Below are 22,166 nucleotides of genomic sequence, written 5' to 3'. Positions count from 1 at the left end.
AAACAAGTATGAGGTTTTTTTAAATGCATGAGAAGGTAACTCAATGCAAAAAAAAAAAAACATAAGTGCATCATTTTTTGTGCAAAGATTTAGTAAGCTTTGTGTATTGATTTTTCATGTACAAAAAGGTTTCCATAAGTAGTGCTCATTCGGTGGTATACCTTTGCTGCTGCAGCAGATACTGTTAACATGACAGACACTTCACTGCCCTTCGTTTTATCCCATGATACCGTTCCTCCAGGAACATTTACAATGGTTTTGTCAGCAGACTCCGGGGATTCTGTAGGTTTCACATCTGGGAATACTGTAACAAAGTTATTAATAAGAATTAGTGGAGAAATAGCCATTTATTCTATTGAGCACCAATATTTCACCAACAGATCAACCAATATTGAATATATGTCATAATTCGCCTTTTGAATGATATACTAGACCAGGAGTACTCAGGGGAGAAATAGGCAAGCAATTTAATGATTATCGTATTTCCACTGTAATACAGACAAGTGTCCCGACTTGACTTAAGGTATCCTAACCCGAAGTCTGAGCGTCCAGATTAAAGTCCGACCACCTCTAGTGGTCAATGGTTGGTTTTGCAGAACAAAAGGACAACACTACTGGCAAAAATCATGCGGCTATTGGCCACCGCGAGAGACCAGGATTCTGTGTTTGAGCATGTGTAACCACAAGTGTCTCTCAGATTGCCATGGTTTGTCCTCCTCCAGTTGTCTCTAGTTAAAACATGGAGAAGGAAGCTGAAGAGGAGAGATGCAGGACAAAGTGCCAAGCAGTACTTACTCTGCGCCGATGTCCTGGCATATCCCTCCTCCTGCTGCCCCAAACATGAAGAGGAGGGCAGCACTTTTAGAGGGTGGAGGCTGCATAGTACAGACACATAGCTGTGGCACTCGAAGCAGCGTGGCCCTGGGGGCCAAGTAGCTGGAAGTTACAACTGCTCCCTCCTCCCAGTGTTGGCCTACTGGCGTCTGTGGTCCAGACTCGGACTATGGTTTGCCAGTCGAACACTCCTGCACTAGGCTATACAATAAACATATATTCTAGACTATGAGCCAGAATGTAGCGATCTTCTGTAACTAATAAGACTTGGCTTGTCCGTGCAATAAATGGACGACTATTTATTTGAATGGCTACCATGTAATTCTGCATATTCTGAGCAAAGACAATTGCAGGGGAAATATATGACCAAGGATAGAAAAAAAACACCCTGCACCTATGGTGATGAGCTTCCATTTAGAAAGGGGTTGTCTTCACAAAATCATCAGCTGACCTCTGCAATCAGAGGCCGCAGTTTCATCAACCATTCTCCTGGCATCGGTGCTCACATCGTGGGTGCCATGCTGTCAGGCATTCGGAACAGTGACAATGCAATAGTTAGGCGATATCCGGCGACACGATCTTCCACAACAAACACCGGGAGGACATTGTGGCTGCAGCACTGGACCTCATCGGCGGGCAAGTACAGCACGCCTTTTGTTATTTTAGCACAGTTGGAGCTATAGCGGGAATGTTGTCGAGTAACCGGACAACCAATCTAATATGGTTTTCATCTATGGATAATCCATTTCAATATGTTCCATGAAGTACATCTGAGTGGACTTCCATGGGCACTCAATTCATGGACTAGATTAGTGGAAGCTTTAGTGATCGGCCAATCGCTGAAGGTCATTATTCATCATGGGTAAACTAGATTTGATAAATCCTTCAGGAATTTACAAAAAAAAGTTGCACAAGAGGATAACCAACCTGGTATGGGACAGCGAGGAATGAGCGGTATGACTGGTGACAAGGCCCTCTCCTCTTCCTCCTCTTTTACATCACACAATGAAGGAAAGCGCTGTGTATCCTCCCCAAGAATACTCTCTGGGGAGGAGGCTGGGACGATGCTATCCGGAGAATCACTTTCTTCATCGCTCTCCATTCTAGATGGAGAAATAAAGACATTTTTGTCATTCTACATAAAAGCATTGTGTGTCATGCAAACAGTCTAGACTAGGACAAGGTCAGCATTATCTCACCTGACATCCTCACTTTGGTTGTGAGGGGGAGTAGGAAGTGCAGCCAAAAGATCCAAGCTCCGTTCATCCGTACCTGTGAAACAAAGTGGCAAAAAACTTATTTAACCCTTTAAAAGACCAGCAATTTTTTTTTAAACTTTGCTTTTTTCATCCTCACTTTTCACAAGCTGTAATATAATTTTTCTTCCGATATAGACGTATGAAGCCGTGTTTTTCACAGGATGGGCTGTATTTTTAATAATACTATTTAATGTATTGAAAAATGTGGTGTGGGATGAAAAAAAACAAAAAACAAAAACTTCCATTGTTTTGTGGGTTTTGTTTCTACGGTGTCCATGGTCGCGGACTTTTACTATTGATGGCCCAAGCTCAGAATAGGTCAAACAACAGTTGATTAGTGTGTGTCTGCCGCTTGGGATCAGCTGTTAACCGTCTGGCTGTCAGGGCAGGAAGCAGATAGTGCTGCCAACACCGCAGCGGCCCGCGTTGGCACTGCAGGCACAGATCTGTGATTGTGTTGTTGGTGGGTTTATGGGTGCCAGCTAACCGCTTGGTTGCATGGTCAACATTGACCAAGGTATCCAAGAAGCCAAATGACTGCAACCAGAGCCAATAGTCTACAGAGCCTGCTCTACGCTCCACCCATGACTGTCTGCCGCACAGCGGGTGGTCGTTAAGGAGTCAAGTAAAATATAGATAGTTTATGCAGTTTGTGTAGTACATGTAGTGGAGCCGATTCAGCGCACCTTTTTTAACTTCTGCCTCTGTACTGCTTTCAGATTCCTTTTTCGTTTCGTTCAGATCTTCAGTTGCGGTTACACCGTTCACCATTTTTTGCTGCACAGAAGGAGGTGGAGTTGGAGGCAAGGATGAAGGAGGTGTAGGGGGATTGCTGAGGTTGTTCTTTAAGATAAAGGAAACCAAGATTACACATTTAATAAAGCCGCCTCACTACAACTTTATTCCATCCAGGCATCACATTAATTAACCCAAGTACCTTGCTAAGCAGCTGAGTGTAGTAGTCGGGGATGCTCTCCAGAGCACCGCTGCCAAATGATCCTTTCAGTGGGCTTTTCCCATTAACTGGTGTACTGCTGCCAAAAGGAGCAAACAGGCTGAAGTTTGCAGTAATTGAGGGCTCCATCAGAGGCAAGAGAGAAAGCTCCTGTGAAAAGATCAGAAAAAGGATTTTTTATTTTAAAACAGTCGTCTTTTTTAGCGGCAGGGGCCTTAAAAACGGAACCGGTCATAAGATTCATGCATCTAGAACCATGGATAGCACAAAATCCCAACAAGCACCCTCATTAAAGACAACTACTGTATATTAAACCCTTTCATCACGGCAGCGTTTCAGAGGACAGTTTAACCCCTTCCCGCTATAGAACGTACATTTACGTCATGCAGTGTCAGGGTACGTATTGAGAGATCGCGGGGCGACCCCTCTTCATACAGCGTGGGCATCAGCTGTTTATTACAGCTGACACCTACGGGCGATAGCTGCAATCAGCCACGCAGGTGATCCCGGCTATTAACCCCCTTAAGTGCCGGTCAATTCTGACAGCGGCATTTAAATCCCTGGAACGATGGTCGGGGGTGGAGGGTCCTGCACCGACCATCGTTCCCAGCGGCTGCTGCCTGGATAGCCCCTTTGACTGTCAGAGAAAGGTCAACAAACTATTACAGACTTCAGGAAGTGCTGAAGTATATCCCCTCCCCCAGAGACCAGGGAGTGACACGTGAAGTGCAAACACAGCTCTGCTTGGGTGGATATTGCTGCTATCCTGTATTATCCAGTGCCTCAAGTAGTACAATAAAGCAGTCCCAACTCCAGTCCTCAAAAATCTCCAAAAAGGTCAGGATTTCCTTAGCATTGCGCAGGTGATGTACTAATTGTCAGCAGCTCAGAAATTGCCAAAGATGTTCTCTCTATAGGATTTCCTGAAATAAAAGTATTTAACCCCTTAAGGACCAAGCTGTTTTGTACCTTAAGGACCAGACACTTTTTAGGGATTTTACCCATGTGGCGGTTTTACTGCTCTATTTTTTTCCTTTAGCAACCAAAATTATTTTTGCTGCGTTTTTTTTTTCCCGTCACATATAGGACTATTTTTAATATCTTTTTCACTGACTTTTTTTTCCCGTTTTTTAGTTTTATTGGAGGTAAAATGCAAAAAAAAAATGTTTTTTTTAAAATTATTTTTATATTTACACTAAAATAAAGTATGGAAATGGGTTCCTCTATTTCGGACGTTTTGATATATAGTATGTATGGTTTTGGTTTACAGGGCGCAAAAGGCGCTGGTTTTTGTTGCCGTCTGCTTTGTGTTATTCTCTTTCTTTTGTATGTATTGTTGTTTTATTGTGTAACTTTGTTTTACTTATGTATGTAATTATGTTTTTTACTATCTGTGTCCCCCTTGACGTCATATAAGACCTCTGGGGGACATTCACTTTTTTTTTTTTTAAACTTTATTTGACACTTTCCCACTATAGCTAGGGCGTCCATAGGAGCCTTGTTATAGGGGAAAGCAACCCCTGTGGTGACATTAGTCACCTGCAGAGCTGCCAGGGCCTAGTCTGACCCTCCAGCTCTGCATAGCAGGGAATCCCGGGAGGTCACATGACTCCCCGAGGCTCCCGTAGTGAAAGTACATGTTACTTTGTTTCCCCATACAGTGCTCATTGAGCACTGTATATCGGGGAAGCAGAAGACAGGAAGGGTTAAAAACCCCTTCTGCCTTCTGCTCTGGGTTATCAGCTGTCACTAACAGCTGATAACCCGTTCCTGCCTCTGACTGATTGCAGAGCAGGAAAATCCGAGCACCGCCGTAATTTTACTATCCGCGGTGCTCTAAGCCCAGGACCAGCCGCCGTAAATTTACTGTGGCTGGTCCTAAACGGGTTAAAGGCTGATGACAATTTTTTTTTTCACTGAAATGCATGTATTTTGGGCTGACAATGGTTTCTGCAGTAGGGTTAAGTTAAAAACGTTGCAGTTTGCCTTCTGCAGTTTCTGCTTATTACTATGCAGCGTTATTCAAAAAGGAGCAGATTTGGGGATTTAATTACAAACAAACTACAAAAGACAGGAACACAATCCACACATCACTGAGAAGAGGAAGGAGGTTCAAAGTTTTTTGTTTTTTTTTATGACATACCGTTAAGTTTCATTTTCTGCCGCACCTCAGCGCCGTTTCTGGTTCTTTACAGTTCATAGGAAACCGTGACATCACAGGAGAAATAGTTTTTTGTGCCCGAGTTTGCCAAGTGTGAATCCATTGCTCAAGTGCAACGTGAATTCCAGTGTTGATTTCAGTTTTATGATCCTTAAGGTGCATAGGGTGGTTCGCATTTGCAAAATTCCTTGTGATGAGGCGGCGGTTTCTGGAATTGACGCCAAAATTCACGTTGTACTTGAACAATGGATTCACAATTAGCAAACTTAATTACGCAAAATGAATTCTCCTGCGGTGTCGCACTTTTCCTATAAAACTGTAAACAAGAAACAGCGCTGCGGTGTGGCAGAAAATGGAACCTCCTTGTATGTCATAAACTTTGAACCTTCCTCTTGTCAGTGATGTGAGGATTGTGTACCTGTCTTGTAATTAAATCCCCCATGTCTGCTCCCCCTTTTTGAATAACCCTGTATATAGACACTATATACTCCGATCTCTTGAGGCTTGGACTGTATATAGTCAGCGAGTTATATCCTAAATAAAAAGAAAAATACCTGTTTGAGTTGTTTCACAATTGCTTCTGGGGATTTCAGACTGTCCTCCCTACGAATCTTTTTGCGGGAGTTTTGTACTCTCTCGTTGGTCTTCTGAGTCCTTTTTGGTTTTGGTACAGTCTTCTTTGCACAAACATCCTAAAGTACAAAAAAAACCCAAAACATTAAAATTCAAGGCAAGTATTAACATAACGTAATTTTGAGATATGAGACCCGACATATCAAGACGGACATTCTTCCTGTGGTTCTGACTAATCAATTAGCTTAGTACATCAGTTAACACCATCCCCATCTGACCTGATACGGGCAGTGGAGGTCTTGCTCCCATTTAAGAAATCGGTGTGCAATAAAAAAAGCAAATTCCATCAAGCAGGGGAAAGATGGAATCATTCTACTGCACTTGTGTTACCTCCATCCATCTCCAGCATCATAGCCTCGTTATTGACTCAATACACTCCATTATTGACCGATGGCCCACTACGGTAACCATCATAGTGACTTACCGCGTCTCATCACAATAATGGTTTGGAATTTTATGGGCCATTTTCTTATATTTGTATGCGGCACACGTTACTTATTTTTAGTGCATCAGTTTACTTATAAAGCTTTATGTATGGAAGAGAAGCTCTAATTGTTCACATAGAGGTGGTAACTGTGTGCAAACCCCTGGTGCTGCGCTCCGTTATAAGACTGGAACAAGGGAATGGCAGTTCCAGATCAGTTCTAGGCTGGCCACTAACGGCACCCAATGGACTCCATTGACTAGAATGGGGTTCGTTGGTTTTCTGTGTCAGGCTGTGTACTGGAAAAAATAATGCTTTTCATAGGAATCTTTGACGCGAATGTCAACAAAGCCTAAGCTACGCTCATGCCCAACAACAGGCAGGGGAAGGCTACACCTCTTGACTACAGACTCCTGTGGTCTAGATTGGTTATGTTTCTTGTAGTACTTCCTCATATCCTAAACCTGAAAAAAAACACACAGGTAGAGTACTGCAATACTAGAAAACAGGGGCTTTCCAGGGAAACACTATTAATGACCTACCATCAGCATAGGTCATCAATAGTCGATTGGCCGGGGTCAGTCGTTCGGGACCCCAACTAATCCGCTGAGTAAATGCAAATACATAGAGGCTGGAACGGAGCCTCCATGCTGATCTCCTTGTAGTAGCCGGCACATGTAACTGCAGACATGGCTCTCATTGAAATCAATGTGAGCCATGCCTGCAGTTACAAGCGCCGGCCACTACATGGGAGGCCGTTGTGGAGAGTTCCGCTCCAAATACAGAGGTACCCCTACGTACAGTGGCAGGGACTTGTAACTGCTTCAATTGATTTTAATGGGAGCAGTGCCTGCATTTACTAGCGCTAGCCACTACACGGAGGTTTGCACAGAGACCTCTGCTCTAAATACAAAGAGGTCGGAGTGGAAGCCTCCGTGCGGACCTCCGTATAGTGGCCAGCGCTTGTAACTGCAGGCATGGCTCACAGTGTTGTATGGTTTTGCACTACTGATGTTTAATTAACAGCGTGTTGTACTGTGTTGCAGCGCTCTCGTTTTTTCTATTGAGTAGTATTAAGAATAAAATATCTCCAATGCATAAACGTACAACGGATGCGGTTTACAGCATTTAGCATGGCGTGTTAAACACTGTAAAAAAGGTCTGTGTGAAAGTTGCCTGATTGGGGTCAATGAAAGTTTCAACAACTCAAGATCTACCCGGCCCCATCCATATACACACAGCATCTAAATAAACACGAATTGGCAACGTGCAATCAAATATTGCAACAATTAGCAACAACATACCTCTTTAATACAAGGTGCAGTTTGCAGTTTCTGCTCCAGAACCGTTAACTTATTATCAATATGCCCGTTGATGTCGGCATGAATGCCATCTAAAGAGCGTTGCGATGCAAGCTGTACAGTCTTTGCCCGCAGCAGTTTCTGCAGCAGGAGATGTCCAGCCTCTCCTTTGGCTGCAACACTTTGTGGCTCGCTATTGGCCTCACATTTTATGTCCTGACTGCCAGAAACACTCTCGTCTACAGACCCTTCAGGGAGCTTGGCTATCTGAACTGCTTCGCCATTCTCATGGGGCTCGGGAGGAGCAGCTTTCTTTTCTTGCACAGACTGTTCTATTTCCATGCCCACCTCTTGGGAGGAAGGTTCTCCAGTTTCATCGGACTTGCTACCAACCTCAACGAGAGATTCCGGCTCTTTAGCCTCTTTTTTCGGGCTCAGTAGCTCGGTCGATATGGTATCAGAAGAATTGCTAACGTTTGCCGTTTTCTCACCCTGCTTCAAGTCAGCCACGACAGTAGGCGACAAGTCCGAATTTTCTGCCGATTTTTGTATCACGTTGTTTTGGGCAGACTGAGGCGCCGTTGGCTCCGCAGCATTTCCCTTCTCATTGAGGGATTGGTTTTGACTTTCTGCTTGTGAGGTTGGCGCAGCTAGGGGTTCAGAAGGCTCTTTCTTTGGTTCCTGTAAGGACTCTAGCTGCATCTGTGCTTGTTGTTGGCGCAACTGCTGTATATGCATCTGGAGCTGTTGCTGTAACTGGAGCTGTTTCTGGGGTGGTTGGTTGAGCATTTGTTGTTTCAGCTGCAGAATGTGCTGCACTTGGTGAATCTGATGCGGCTGAAGCTGTTTATGATGCTGCATTGGACTCTGTTTTAACTGCTGCATATGCTGCGCCGAAACGGGAAGCGATTGCTGCTGTATGGTCGGTTGCGCTTGCGACATCTGAACTAGGTTTTGCTGTGTGGCAGTCTGCAGTTGGGTTTGGTGAAGCTGTATCTGCGCGGCTTGCTTCTGATGCATTTGTTTCAGTTGTATCTGCTGTATTTGTTTGTGTTGATGTGCCATCTGCTGAATCAGTTGCGAATTTTGAGTGGGCATTTGCTGAGCTGCTTGCACATTTTGCAGCTGTTGAAGCTGCATCTGGGCTTTATTTTTGTTTGCAGGTTGCATCGGTTGCAAATTTGTTGGCTGCACTTGCTGACACTGCTGCAACACTTGAGAGGTCGGATTTGGCAAAGTTTGCAGCGGATTACCCTGCTGCACCGATTGGGACTGTAAACTCTGCTGCAAGTGAGACATATGTTGTGGCTGCTGCTGCAGAACCTGCTGCGACTGTTGCATTTGCTGCAGCTGTTGCTGAGCAGGGCCTTGCTGTGCCATCACTTGGAAAGAGGCCAATGATTGTTGTCCTGGTTGCAACTGTACCTGTTCAGTCTGCTTTGGGTGTTGATTCAGGCCGTGCTCTTTTTGTTGGTTTGCTAGTTCGGTCTCCTTTGACTCCTGCGACTGGTCAACATGTTGACTTGCCTCGGGGTTTTCAGGACGTGGCGATTCCTGCTTCTCCTGTTCTGCTTTTTGCATTTGAGGATGACCGAGTGACGGGGACTCATTCTGGCTACGGTGCATTTCATTTTGTTGATTTACGGTCTCCATTTGCGGCGATTGTTGGACTCTTGCTTGGCCAATCTGTAAATGCTGCTGTACAGTCTGCTGCGTGTGTGGCCCCGGGGATTGTTTAACTTGCTGTTGTGTTAACTGGGTTTGCTGTAAAATCTGTTGTTGTGTCTGCAACAACTGTTGCATCTTCTGATGCTGCTGTATTTGCTGTAACTGTTGCATTTGCTGGGTCTCTGGAGCAGATTGTGTTTGCTGAACCGCCTGCTGCTGCTTTTGTTTCAAATGCTGCAGCTGTTGCTGCGCTTGTAAAAGCTGTAGCTGCTGTTGCTGTGCCTGCTGTAAAAGCTGAAGCTGTTGCGTTTGCGGAAGTTGTTGAACTTGTTGTTGGACTTGTTGTTGGAGTTGCACTTGCTGCTGTTGGACATTCTGCAGCTGTTGAAGTTGTTGCTGCGTTTGTTGATTATTTGGTTGCAACTGCTGTGTCTGCTGCTGCTGAGCCTGCTGCAGTTGTGAAAACTGCTGCTGCTGCTGTTGGGGGTTCTGTTGGAGTTGCTGTGTCTGCTGTAGTTGAAGATGTTGCTGTGCTAGATGTTGATTTTGCTGCAATTGTTGAAGCTGCTGCTGTTGAGTCTGCTGCAGCTGAGGTTGCTGCAGCTGCTGGGGCTGCGACAACTGTTGAGATTGCTGCAGCTGCTGAGTCTGTTGCAATTGCTGAGGCTGCTGTTGATTTTGCTGCAACTGCTGGAGCTGAGTCTGTTGCAACTGTTGCAGCTGCTGTTGCTGAGCCTGTTGCAGCTGTTGGAGTGGCTGCTGTTGAGTCTGTTGCAACTGCGGCTGTTGTTGAGTCTGCTGCAATTGCTGGAGCTGCTGCGGCTGCTGTTGTTGAGTCTGCTGCAACTGTTGCTGCTGTTGCGTCTGCTGCAACTGCTGGAGTTGGAGCTGCTGTTTCTGTTGAGCTTGTTGCAGTTGTTGGAGCTGCTGTTGTGTCAGCTGACTGATCTGTTGCTGCTGCTGAGTTTGGGGCACCTGCTGTATTTGCTGCAATTGTTGAATTTGCTGCAACTGTTGGACAGACTGCAGCTGCTGTTGTCTTTGCTGCAGTTGTTGCTGCAACTGTTGCAGTTGCTGCTGTACCAGCTGCAACTGCTGGAGCTGCTGAGGAGACTGCTGTAACTGTTGAAGCTGCTGTCTGGTTTGCTGCAACTGTTGAAGTTGCTGCTGCATGTGCTGTACCTGCTGAGTAAGTTGCTGCTGTTGAGCCAAATTCAACTGTTGCTGCGGTGTTTGTTGTAGCGCCTGGACCTGCTGCACAGGCGTTTGTTGCAATGGCTGTGCTTGTAACGGATGATGTTGCACTTGCGTCATTTGGTTTTGCTGCTGAGTGACATGCAGCTGCTGCTGTCGTGCCTGCAGTATGTGATGCTGTACTAGCTGAGGTTGAGACAACTGATGCACTTGCTGCTTAGACTGTTGCATTTGCTGCAGCTGTTGACTCTGGAGGGGCTGTTGTAATTGATGCTGAATTTGCTGTACTTGCTGTATCTGTTGTGGCTGCACCTGTTGTATTTGCTGGACTTGTTGCATTTGAACCGCTTGACCCTGTTGTGCCTGCTGCAACTGTAGCTGCTGATTCTGCTGCGGTTGCTGCAGCTGATGTTGTGCTTGCTGCTGCATTTGATACTGCGGTGCCTGTTGATGAGTTGATGGCACTTGCTGAGGCAATCTATACTGGGGTGGAGGTTGATGGGTCATAAGTCTTAGGCCTGAATTAGTCTGAGATTGCTGGCCCGATGAAGTCTCCTGATGTTGGGTAGTCGTATACCTTCCTACTGGAGATTTTACCAAGGAGCTCTGATCCAGTTCAGCAGCTTGGGGCGTTTCTACGATGATCTCGGATTTAACTTTCTGTATGGTTGCAGAAGGATTTTCTTCGCCGAAATTTGACTGCCCTTGTTCTGTTCCCACCTGTCGAACCTGGAAAACGCCCCCTAATGGTGTCTGACTTCCAGAGCCACCATTTGGAACGGCAGAGTTGGGATGCGCAGCTTGCATTGGATCCTGACTTGTAGTATGTCTAAGAGCTTGGCTCTGAGCCTGTTGATGTCTCTGGATTAGAATGGCCTGTAATTGCTGCTGCTGTTGTGGCGTTAAATGACGCAATTGTGGATTTTTTGCAATAATTCCCTGAAGCTGAGCCCTTATGTGAGCCATGAGCGGGGTGTTTTGTAATGCCATCAGGTTAGAAGCGAAAGGGGTTTGCTGCCCACTTAGTGTTGGTCTTTGTTGCCCTAATGTATTGGGTAGGTGCTGCCCCAAATTATCTTTGGCCTGTTCGTTTAACTGCGTCTGGACTGGACTTGGGCCTACAATTCTCTGAACCAAATTGGGCTGCTGTGATACTGCAGCAGAAATATGAGGGTTATCTTGGCCGAGAGGATTTTGAGTAGTGTTTTGCGCTTGATCTGCCCTCAGCTGGGTCCCAATACCTTGCACACTCGGTTGCTGTGGAGAGAGAATACCATGGTGTTGCGGCCTTCCAGACATCTGCAATGGACTATTTGAATCGTACAGGGCATGTTCTTGATCAGAAGACTGTGTTAACTTCTGGCCGTCCTCTGTCACTAATGGAGGTTGCAAATCGGTTTCTTGGTTCAGTGCGCCAATAGAATTATGGCTCAGCTGCTCCCGTGACTGCTGATCACCCAGTTCTTGGTTTCTTGGGCTGCTGTTTGCCTGTTGGACCCCTAGTTGTTGCCCTTGAGTGTCTGTGCCTTCATGAAGTAGTGAGCCCTCACTCAGGTTTCCATCCTTGGTATTCATGTTTTGCTGTGCGTGAATATTTTGAGGATGACCAGATAGGTTTAAAGTTGCAGCCTGGTTTTGCCCCGTTAGTGTTTGCTGCGCCAATGTGTTTCCTCCTTGACTTAACACTGGCTGCTGTTGGAGATGCGTCATTCCAATTAAATTTTGTTGAGGTTGTGACAAGACGAGGTGAGGTCCTACGACATTCTGTTGGGCCATGGATGACGGACCCAAAACTCTTTGCTGTTGCTGACCAATTAAAATATGTCGTTGTTGGGCTGTGTGATGTTGTAGAACAGATGACTGAGGATGACCCATAACAGTCTGAGAAACCTGGGAGGGAGATTGTTGAACCACCAGTCCGTGTGAGTTTCCAATCAACCCATGTTGCTTGGCCAACATTGCTTGAGATAAGTTACTTTGAGGGGAAAGTGGAAAATTCTGGTGCTGCTGCTGTTGTTGTTGTTGTTGCTGCTGTTGTTGCTGTTTCTGCGCCAACTGCAATCTCTGTTGCTGAAGTTGACGTTCTTGAATCATCCTTTGCTCAGGCGTAAGACCCTGAAGAGCTTGAGGTGTTGAATAAAACCCCCCAGATGTTCCAGGAAGGATTGCAGTATTTCCCTGACCTTGATGCTGCTGGGGTATTGACTTGACATAGGAAGTACCATGCTGAGTTTGCATGGCTAAACCTGGCTGCAGACCACGCAGGTTTGAAGCTTGTGCAACCAGCTGGTTATGTTGTGGTTGTATACCGTGTCCAACAATTGGACCCGGGGCTTTGGTTAAGACCCTAGAGTTTTGGTTTGGACTGACAGGAAGGACGCCACAGTTTTGTTGCTGTTGTTGCTGCTGCTGCTGTTTGTTCCTATACTCCGTCATCAGGTTTGTATGCTCCTTCTGTTGCTTACGAACCTGCAGATACAATGGTAAATATACTTAGAGAAGGAAGGAACAACAAATGCTTTGTAAATATGGGAATTCAATTAGGAAGTATGATTAGAAGATCAGTTGAGTGAGCAAATGATCAGAGGGGTACATTTAGACAGTTACATACTCCGGTATATGTATTATACAGCTGTCAATACAAGCTAAAAACCCAGCAAAGTTGATCAATAATCAAAGTTATCAAGAACAATTAACTCTGTAACTACTTTTTACGTGGCTGTTCACACTGCGATGATCCCCTGTAACTGCATGTGGATCACCGATGGCGGCTGCATTACAGCTGGACTTAAACAGCAAGTCTAGGTGCGGTCTGGCAATTAGCAGTGATCTGAATGTGGTTACATTGAATCTACCGCAGCACGTATGGACCCCCTTAGTGCTTTTACTGTTGGGGACAGTCAACTAAAAGCAAAGTGAAAAAGGCAAAAAAAAAAAAGTGAATAATTTACATACCTGGTCCAACTGCTTTTGGATCTTACTTTGCTGTTCAGTGACCAGTTTTAACTTTTCGGCATCTGCTTCTGGGAACTCCCGTCCAGCTTTCTTGGCTGTTCTTTGTTTCGCACACAAAGCTTTGCGGGACTTCCGATGGACGCCAATTTGTTCTTCCAACACCTTCAGTTGCATTTGTAAGAGCTGCTGAGTGTGGAAAAGCCACTCTTCATACTGACGCTGGTCTGCTTCATCTGCAGGATTAAGAGAAATGTATTAGAGGTCCAGAAAACAACGAGCAGCCGGGACCGCTAACACAATGTAGAACGGTCTTCAATACAGTAAGGAGTATGTTACCACCTCCATGGAACATGTGTTACTCCTGTTGGGATAAGCCCCCCCACCCGCTAACATGTATGGCTGAGACTCCCCATAAATCAGGAATATTCTAGACGGATTGCTGGCTGTGATTAATGCAAAAAAACTCTACTAGAGATATACAGCAGCCGGTCAGATGTTCATTATAAAATGTACTGTGTTGCCAAAGGAGCTTATGCAGACCTCAGGAGAAAGGAAAGTGTCCCTTTAAAATGGAAACCTATGGATTTATGGCAGTGATGTAGCAGGCAACTAGACTGGGAAGGGGGGGGGGGGGGACGGGGGGACACAGAAGAAAGAATCAATACATACTGATCACTCCCTGGACAAATGTAGGAGGATTGGGTCGAGGTTGGGTGGGGTCAATGGTGGGCCTTTCCTAAAGAAGAAGAAAAAAAAAAACAACACACACATTTAAAAACATTAAGCAACTATCCAGATGATTTGATCTAATCTTATTTTACAAGCTTATAAAAAGTTCTAATACTTGTTACAGTTTTCCAGTTGTGTTTATATACAAGTATAAGGCCTGATGCACACAGCCGGATTCCTGCCGCGTAAAATGTGGCGCAAATCTGCGGCGTTTTAATGGAGCCATAAGGTTCTATTGAACCTTACTGCTCAATGTACATGCTGCGGAATTCCCCAGCATGTCCTATTTGCTGCGGGTATACACGCGGACGGCTTCCATTGTAGTCAATAGAAGCCGCCCGTAACGCTTTACATCCGCTGCAGCACAGCGGAAGTATAGCCTGAATATGCGCTGCGCCCATTGCGTCATGTGACACCGCCGGCGCGTCATACGCTGAACTGCGCATGCGTGACGGAGCGTCATGCGGGACTTCGGGCAGCGGATCCGGAGGTAAGTATGTGGTATTCCGCTTGTAACAGCCGTATGCACAAGGCCTAATAGAATAAGTGATTTTTATAAAAGGACTACTAAAAACACTTTCAAAACTGACAAAATTAAAAGTCATTTCCGTGCCCGAATCATTGCCTTCCAAATCCAGGAGCAGGGAAATATAAAACATATCTGTAGTGGCATCCCTGCCAGGAAGAGGCATATTATTTCCCAGCAGGAAAAGTTATCTGAGTATAAGAAGAAAAAAAAAAAAGTTGTGAGGTTGGGTCCGGACATGGGGGGCCTGTGAGGCCGATTCCACACTGCAAATCTGCAGCAATTTAAACTACAACTCCAATGGATGGAGTGTTCATGTAGCTAAAAAATAATCCGAAAACCAGGGCATGTTTTGGGTTTGTAATCCACAGCATGCTTCATTCCTATGCAGAAAAGGGTCAGATTTTCACCCTCATTGCCATGCAAAAAGGTGACATCCATGGCAAATCCACACCAAAATCTGCATGCATCATCAGAGACTCTCTGCCCAATAGCAACTCAAATGATTTGCATATCTGCTTCCCGAGTTTTGCAGCAAATGACAACTTCTAGGCGCTTTGTTTTTGTTTTTTTTGACCAAGTTATCCCAAATTTCATTGAACTTGCTCGGACAGTTTCCGCGTTGGTATAGCCACTTTTTATGGTAGCATATTCCTTTACTAAATGCAGCGGGTCAGTGGGCTGGCCGATGTCTAACAATAACCACCTTAGCATAGCACTGCATGACTTCTATAAGGAATGTACGTATGTTGGTAGTTGAAAGTTCCCTTCGCGATATCCAGATTAAAATAAGGCAAGCCCAAGGCCTCATGTCCACGGGGAAAGTCAGGCCCGCTACGGATTCTCCATGGAGAATCCGTAGCGGGTCCCTCCTGCCCCACGGACATGAGGCATAAAAATAAGAATTAACTCATCTCTCGCCCGCTCCGGATCTTCCCTTCGCTGCGGCTTCCTCTTCTCTCCGTCGCGGCCGAATCTTATTTGGCCCGGCGGATGCGCAGGGCATGTCGGTTGCGTGCCCCGCGCATGCGCCGGCCCGAAGAAAAAAAGATCCGGCCGCGACAGAGAGAAGATGAAGCTGTGGCGAAGGGAAGATCTGGAGCGGGTGAGTAAATTTCGATTTTGGTCTCCCGCGGATCCGGACGGCTTCCATAGGCCTCAATAGAAGCCTGTGGGAGCCGTCCCCGCGGGAGACCCGCACCAAAATGGAGCATGGTCCGGATTTTTTCATGCTCCATTTTTAAAAAAATCACTTTTATTGACCATCCGCGGGTATTTATCCACCCGCGGGTGGTCAATGCATCCCTATGGGATGCAGATCCGCGGACAGGAGAAGAGTTAAAATCCGCTGCGGATTTTAATTCTTCTTTTGCCCGTGGACATAAGGCCTTGGTCAGGGTGGAACCGGAGTTCCTATTTCGTCATTTAGAAAATGCATTACCTGCACCTAGACACCGTGACCACCCTATAACTTACTTGAGCAGTTCCAGTAGCAGGACCTGGGGTGGTAGAATCAGTTGCCCCCGGAACGCCAAGCCTTTGCGCGAGGAGAGATACCTGTTGCCTAAACAAAAGACATGCTGGTATTAGAGACAAATCTTCTGCACAGGTGAGTATGTATGGCCCACACATTGACGTTACTCACACCACCTGTACGTTGTGCTCATTAAATAGTATCTATCATCATCATGGTCTTGTGATGCAAACATCTGAAAATGCCCCTACTCAAATTGGAATAAATGGAGCATGTAGCCTGCAAGTGAATACATCTACCTGCAAACATCAAAGGCTAGAGTATAACATCCACTTTATACTGCAGACAGCACATCTAACAGATTTTCAGGACCTTCTTGTCATGATCTGTGGGGTCTCCACACGTAGACGGGCTGGCTGCACTAATCTAGTCTGTCCTACAGGTTAATGTTTATGTGGTTTGTCATTTCTTTAGGTGTTACTTGGGTGGTTTGTCGGTATTCCCGCAGTGGTTCCCCTGGTGTTTGTGGACTTTGTCTGTCCTATTGCATTACCTCGGTCATTATACAAGGCTGCTCTTGGGTGTGGTTGTAGCTGAACATTGTTTCAGTCTTGGTGGAGGGCGGTCGTGTTCATTGGAGTTCTGCTACTCTGCTTAGTGGTGTTTTTGTTTAATCTTGCTGTAATGCAAAGTGGTGCTTTTGTGTTTTCTTTCCTTCAGGTGCTAGAGTGATTGGCTGAGGCACGAGTCGTGCGGCCTCCTTTACCGAGGCGATAACCTCACTTTTAGGCAGGTCAGTTGTCCTAGAAGTCAGGGCGAGGTTGTCCCTTCTTTTGTTTTTGATTATATGGCACTTCACTCGACACTCTGCCACATGTGAACACAAGCTTACGATCGTTCTGGAGGTGGTGCGCCATTCAAATAATTGTTGAATCGTGTGAAAATCAACGACAATCGTTCAGTGCAAACATGGCTAATGATTGAACGATAATTCATGAATATGAACCATTCTCTGCACGGTCACTTATTGGTCTGTTGTACGTGATATACAGGTTAAAAAAAAAAAAAGGCTTGTTTGCCAGTCATTCTGTGTAAAAGCCGATGGTTCAGTCTTTCTCAAACCCTTTCCAGACTACCCGGATAGCTCAATGATGGACTGAACGTGCCATGACGAACAAAAGTGCCAAATAAATGTAAGCAATCATCACATGCACGTGTAAATGGATGCAATTTGAAAGCAAACAACTTGTTCACTCGTTGCAACGATTAACCCTTTGCAATCCAATTTTGGATTCAGGGTTTCCTAGGGGGCTTTCTCTTTCTGCCATTATACAATGGCGCCTTCTGCTGGCTAGAGCTGCGGTGTGGGACATGTTAGAGAGGCCCCCCAGACAGAGTGGCCAGTAATATACAGTAAGAATACCCTGCTGGACGACTTAAGACATCGGAGCTTTACAGCCTTCAATCAGAATGTCTTCAGATGTCAGACAGTGGATTGGAAAGGGTTAAAGGGGTTGTCCCGCGAAAGCAAGTGGGGTTAAGCACTTCTGTATGGCCCTATTAATGCACTTTGTAATATACATCGTGCATCAAATATTGGCCATACAGAAGTTATACACTTACCCCCTCCGGTGTTGGCGTCCCCGTCTCCATGGCTCCGACCGAAGCCTTCTTCTCCCTCGATTAGACGCGCTTGCACAGTCTGCTCTTCTGTCCCGTTGAATGGGACCGCATGCGCAGAAGCCCTGTGCGGCGCGAGCACGCCAGAGCCGGACAGAAGAGGGCAGACTGCGCAAGCACGTCTAATCGAGGGGGAAGGCGGCTTCGGTCGGAGCCATGGAGACGGGGACGCCAGCACCGGAGGGGGTAAGTGTATAACTTCTGTATGGCCAATATTTAATGCATGATGTATATTACAAAGTGCATTAATATGGCCATACAGAAGTGTATAGACCCACTTGCTGCCGCGGGACAACCCCTTTAATTGCTCTATATAAGAGGACCCTTACGGGAATCTCTGGCGTATTTACGGAATGTACTCCAGTTTAGTAGCAAGCTGTATGTTGAAATTTTCCTGATAAGCAAAGACCTCAAGGTCTTAGACAACCTGCGAAAGCTGTACAGCTCCGTTAGTACTCAAGAGTCACACATGGAGTACAAATGTATACAAACACTACAATGCGAGTACAATCAGCACTCAGGTGGGCACAGAGCCGCTTAAAACCTCATAGGGGAAGTTAAAGAATTTCATGGGGGGTTTTCAAGCTCCAATTCTTATGAACTGCAACAAAGGAGCAAAAATGTAAAGCTGCTACATACCTGTTAATGCCAGGAGTGACCGCAATGCTACCCTGTGCCATCACCTTTTTTATTCCCTTCAGAGCCACCATTTTTGCCTTGGCGATTGGATCGATAATGTCCTCTGCAGCAAACTTATCAAGATCTGCAATTGTACATTTTTAAAAAAATTTAAAAAAATAACAAAAACACAATAACTACAAAACAATTGCATGATATTTATTGGTGTTTTAACCATAAAAATTCCTACTCGCACCACTTTTTTTTTTCTACATTTAGTATGTACCCTGAGAAAGCTTCCAATGTATAGTTAGACGTCCATAGGGGGTTCACTAGAGAAATGGAGGCTGAAAGTTGTTCCGCCTAGCTGGTACAGGTTAGCACACCGCAAAACATTACGGGAGTGGGTTGAGATAAGATTTTTGCACTTGCTAAAAAAAATCTGTCCCTCGTCTCTCTAATAGGGGGACACAACTGACCGCAGGTATAGCTACTGCCACTAGGAGGCAAAAAACGAAGCAGAAAAAAAAGTGTTGGCTCCTCCTCCTAGCTATATCCCCCCTACAGGCACCAAACTATCCGGCTTGTATGCAAGCTGCATACTTGAGGCCCCCTGTTACGCAATACCCGTGAAGTAGAATGAGCTGTAATGCAGAATGAAGATGCCCTGCCCTTGGCATGATAGACCTCTACCACCACAGCGAGAAACGATGACTTTGGAAGCCGCAAGGCCAAGCCTCGGCCCATCCGGGATTACAATTAGGGAATTAGAGCGTCTCAAAAGGGGCAGTTTGAGATAGATAGGTCGGCACGGCTCGCACTAGATCCAGTTTGTGAAGTGTACGTTCTCTCCGCTAAACTACGTGGGGACAGAAGGCAGGCAGGATGATGTCCTCATTAACCCCTTAAGGACGCGGCTCTCCCCCTCCCCCCTTTTTAGTTTTTTACCTCCCCTTTTTATAAAAATCATAACGCTTTTATTTATCCATCAACACAGCTGTATGAGGGCTCGTGTTTTGCAGGATGCATTTTTCAATGGTACTATTTAATGCATTGAAAAACTTTTAAAACATTTTAAGTAAAATGGAAAACGTTATTCTATGGGTCAGTACGATGACTACGATACCAAATCTATAAGCAGAGTTTTTCATCACATTTTTTGGTGCCAAAAAAGCTCCTCTCGGCTTATACTCGAGTGAGAAAAAAAACCCAAACAAAACCTGAGTATTAGCCGAGTCAATAAGGTTTACCACAAGAAACTGGTAAAACTTATTGACTCGAGTAGAAGCCGAGCTATACTCGAGTATATACTAGGTAAACAAAATGCAATACTCACCTCCCAGCCTCCCGCCAGCCAATCACAGCTGGCACTCGATCATTTACAGCCATTCAGTGAATGACATCACTGAATGGCTTGTGATTGGTTTATTGAGCGCCGGCTGTGATTGGCTGGCGCTCAATCCAATCACAGCACTGACGGCGGGGGAATTCAAAACCGAGCCAGGAAGAGGACAGCGGGGAGAAGTCTGAAGCAGCGGGGACACAGTCGCCGGCTAGGAGGTGAGTATTGCGTTTGTTTTTTTACCTAGTATATACTCAAGTATAGCTAGGCTTATACTCGAGTCAATAAGTTTTACCATATTTTTTGTGGTAAAACTTATTGACTCGACTTATACGCGGGGCGGCTAATACTTGAGTATATACGGTAGTTTTATGTTGTTCTACATGTATTTTTTCCCAAAGATATTTAATTTTCTGCAGTCATCTTCTGACAGCCATGACATTTTTATTTTTCCGTCAACATAGCGGTGTTGAGGCTTTATTTTTTGTGGGATGTCCTGTAGTGTCTATTGGTACTATTTTGTAGTACATACAACTTTTTGATCGCTTTATATTACATTTTTTTCTTGGAGACTGGGTGACCAAAAAAGCGCCCTATGAGCAACTAATTGCGTCTGGAGTATGCTTTTGCGCGCTTCGAAAAGGAGACTGAATGGGAAGACGATGTGGGAGACCTGAATGACTGCCCTGAGTAAGATGGCCAAAACTTTATTCGTGATCTACCACGAGGGCAGCTCTGCAAGATGGAATAGTCATCAGATCCATTCCGACCAGGTGGGCTTCACCTACGGACCGACCTGTTGAGAATTGTTGTGGATGCTCTGGTAAGGCCTGAATCTGCCAGTGACAAGGAACATGCTCCATTCCGGTTCGGCGATTGGCTGAATGGGAATGGGGCCAGTAGTCAAATCTACGGTCACGACGAGATACAGTTAGAGCAAAATGGCTCTAACTATCCACATGTAGACTTTGTAGGGGCAGGGGTGATATAGCTAGTAGGAGGAGCTAACACTTTTCTGCTTAGTTTTCACATCTAAAAGGCAGTAGTTATACCCACAGTCAGTCAAAGCCGTGTCCTTTCAATGATACGGACAAGAAAAAAAATACTATACAGTATGCTCTCATTAAATGCTCCTCTGGTCCTGCAGCAATCATGTGACCACTACAGCCAATCACAAGCTTCAGCAGTCATATGTATAAACAGCATGTGACTGCCGAGACCAGTGATTAGCTGCAATAGTCATGTGACTGATGTAGATTAATGGCACAAGACTGCTGCTGGAGTGTCTGGAAGCGGTGGGACATTTATCAAAGAAGCTATACAAGAAACAATATGTGAGAGTACGCAAAATCCTGACGCCTTACTAAGCGGAAATACAAACCCCTTTCACATCCAGAGATTTCTCAGGTTTATTTTTTCATCCAAACCTTCTAAGAGCCGGAACTTTTTATTCTTTTCATTAACATAAACTGAAAGCTTTTTTATTTATTTTTTTTGCAGGCCAAGTTACACTTTTTATGGTACCATAAAAAGTATATCATATGTATTATTAATAAAAACATTATAAAAAAAGGGCAAAAAAACCCCAAACTCGTAACTGTGCCTTTTTGAAGACGTTTTGCTCTGATGGCATTCTTAATACAGTAGAAATCGCAAGTTAACTTTATTCTGTGGGTCAGTGGGATTACAGGGTCACAAAATTTATGACGTTTTTAATATGTTGTACTTAAAAAAAAAAAAAAAAAAAAAGCGTTTGTTAAAACTAGCTTTTGTCACCAATTTCTGCCGCTTATAACATTCTGAATTTTGCATTGAGGGAGCTGCATGAGTGCTTGTTTACTGTGAGCTGAGCAGTAGAGTCTATCAGTACCATTTAGGGGTACATAATGCATTGCTTATTTACATTTTTATTTGGAGACAAGGTGACCAAAAACACAATGAACATCCCCCCCCCCCTCCACCACCCTCCAGCTCTGTTACCGCTGCAGGGGTTCGCCCCCAACCGAGCATCCTTGGACCAGTAAGCAGTTACTCGAGAAGAGCGAGGCTCGCTTATCTAATAGCAAATCATGTAAAATCTGTATTGTGTTGTCTCTATGTCTCTAAGCTACCAAAATGTTGCTACTTTTAAATAACTAGTCAACACATTAAAAATAAACCAACAAAAAGGATGTTGGGAAAGGGAATGCCTTATTATGAACTAAAATTTTACATATCAGTATGAAAAATTAATGTATGCTCAAATGGGAGGACGATGGCTACTGGGGAATACCCTGTTGAGAAGCCAAGCATCCATCTACATCAGTGGGAGAGCCTAAAGGCTCATTTACAAGCAAAGAATCTTTCAAATGATTGAAAGACTAACAGTTCTAGCAATCATTTTGCATAAAGTACTAATGGGCACTAATGCTAA

General features: G+C 45.0%; 1 protein-coding gene across 1 annotated transcript in view; it reads right to left on the bottom strand.

The window, feature by feature from the left end:
• KMT2D (lysine methyltransferase 2D) overlaps positions 1-22,166 on the bottom strand; it is a 129,502-nt gene that overhangs the window by 17,467 nt on the left and 89,869 nt on the right. Inside the window, 11 exon segments of the mRNA XM_066585665.1 lie at positions 162-304; positions 1,762-1,937; positions 2,034-2,106; positions 2,780-2,936; positions 3,031-3,198; positions 5,764-5,901; positions 7,571-12,898; positions 13,385-13,617; positions 14,054-14,120; positions 16,116-16,203; positions 18,433-18,556. Coding sequence (XP_066441762.1) covers positions 162-304; positions 1,762-1,937; positions 2,034-2,106; positions 2,780-2,936; positions 3,031-3,198; positions 5,764-5,901; positions 7,571-12,898; positions 13,385-13,617; positions 14,054-14,120; positions 16,116-16,203; positions 18,433-18,556 — 6,695 coding nt within the window.

This window comes from Eleutherodactylus coqui, chromosome 1, assembly GCF_035609145.1.
Source record: "Eleutherodactylus coqui strain aEleCoq1 chromosome 1, aEleCoq1.hap1, whole genome shotgun sequence".
NCBI classification, from domain to species: Eukaryota; Metazoa; Chordata; class Amphibia; order Anura; family Eleutherodactylidae; genus Eleutherodactylus; species Eleutherodactylus coqui.
Note: the sequence above shows the minus strand (reverse complement) of the source record. Positions and strands in the feature narration are given on the sequence as shown.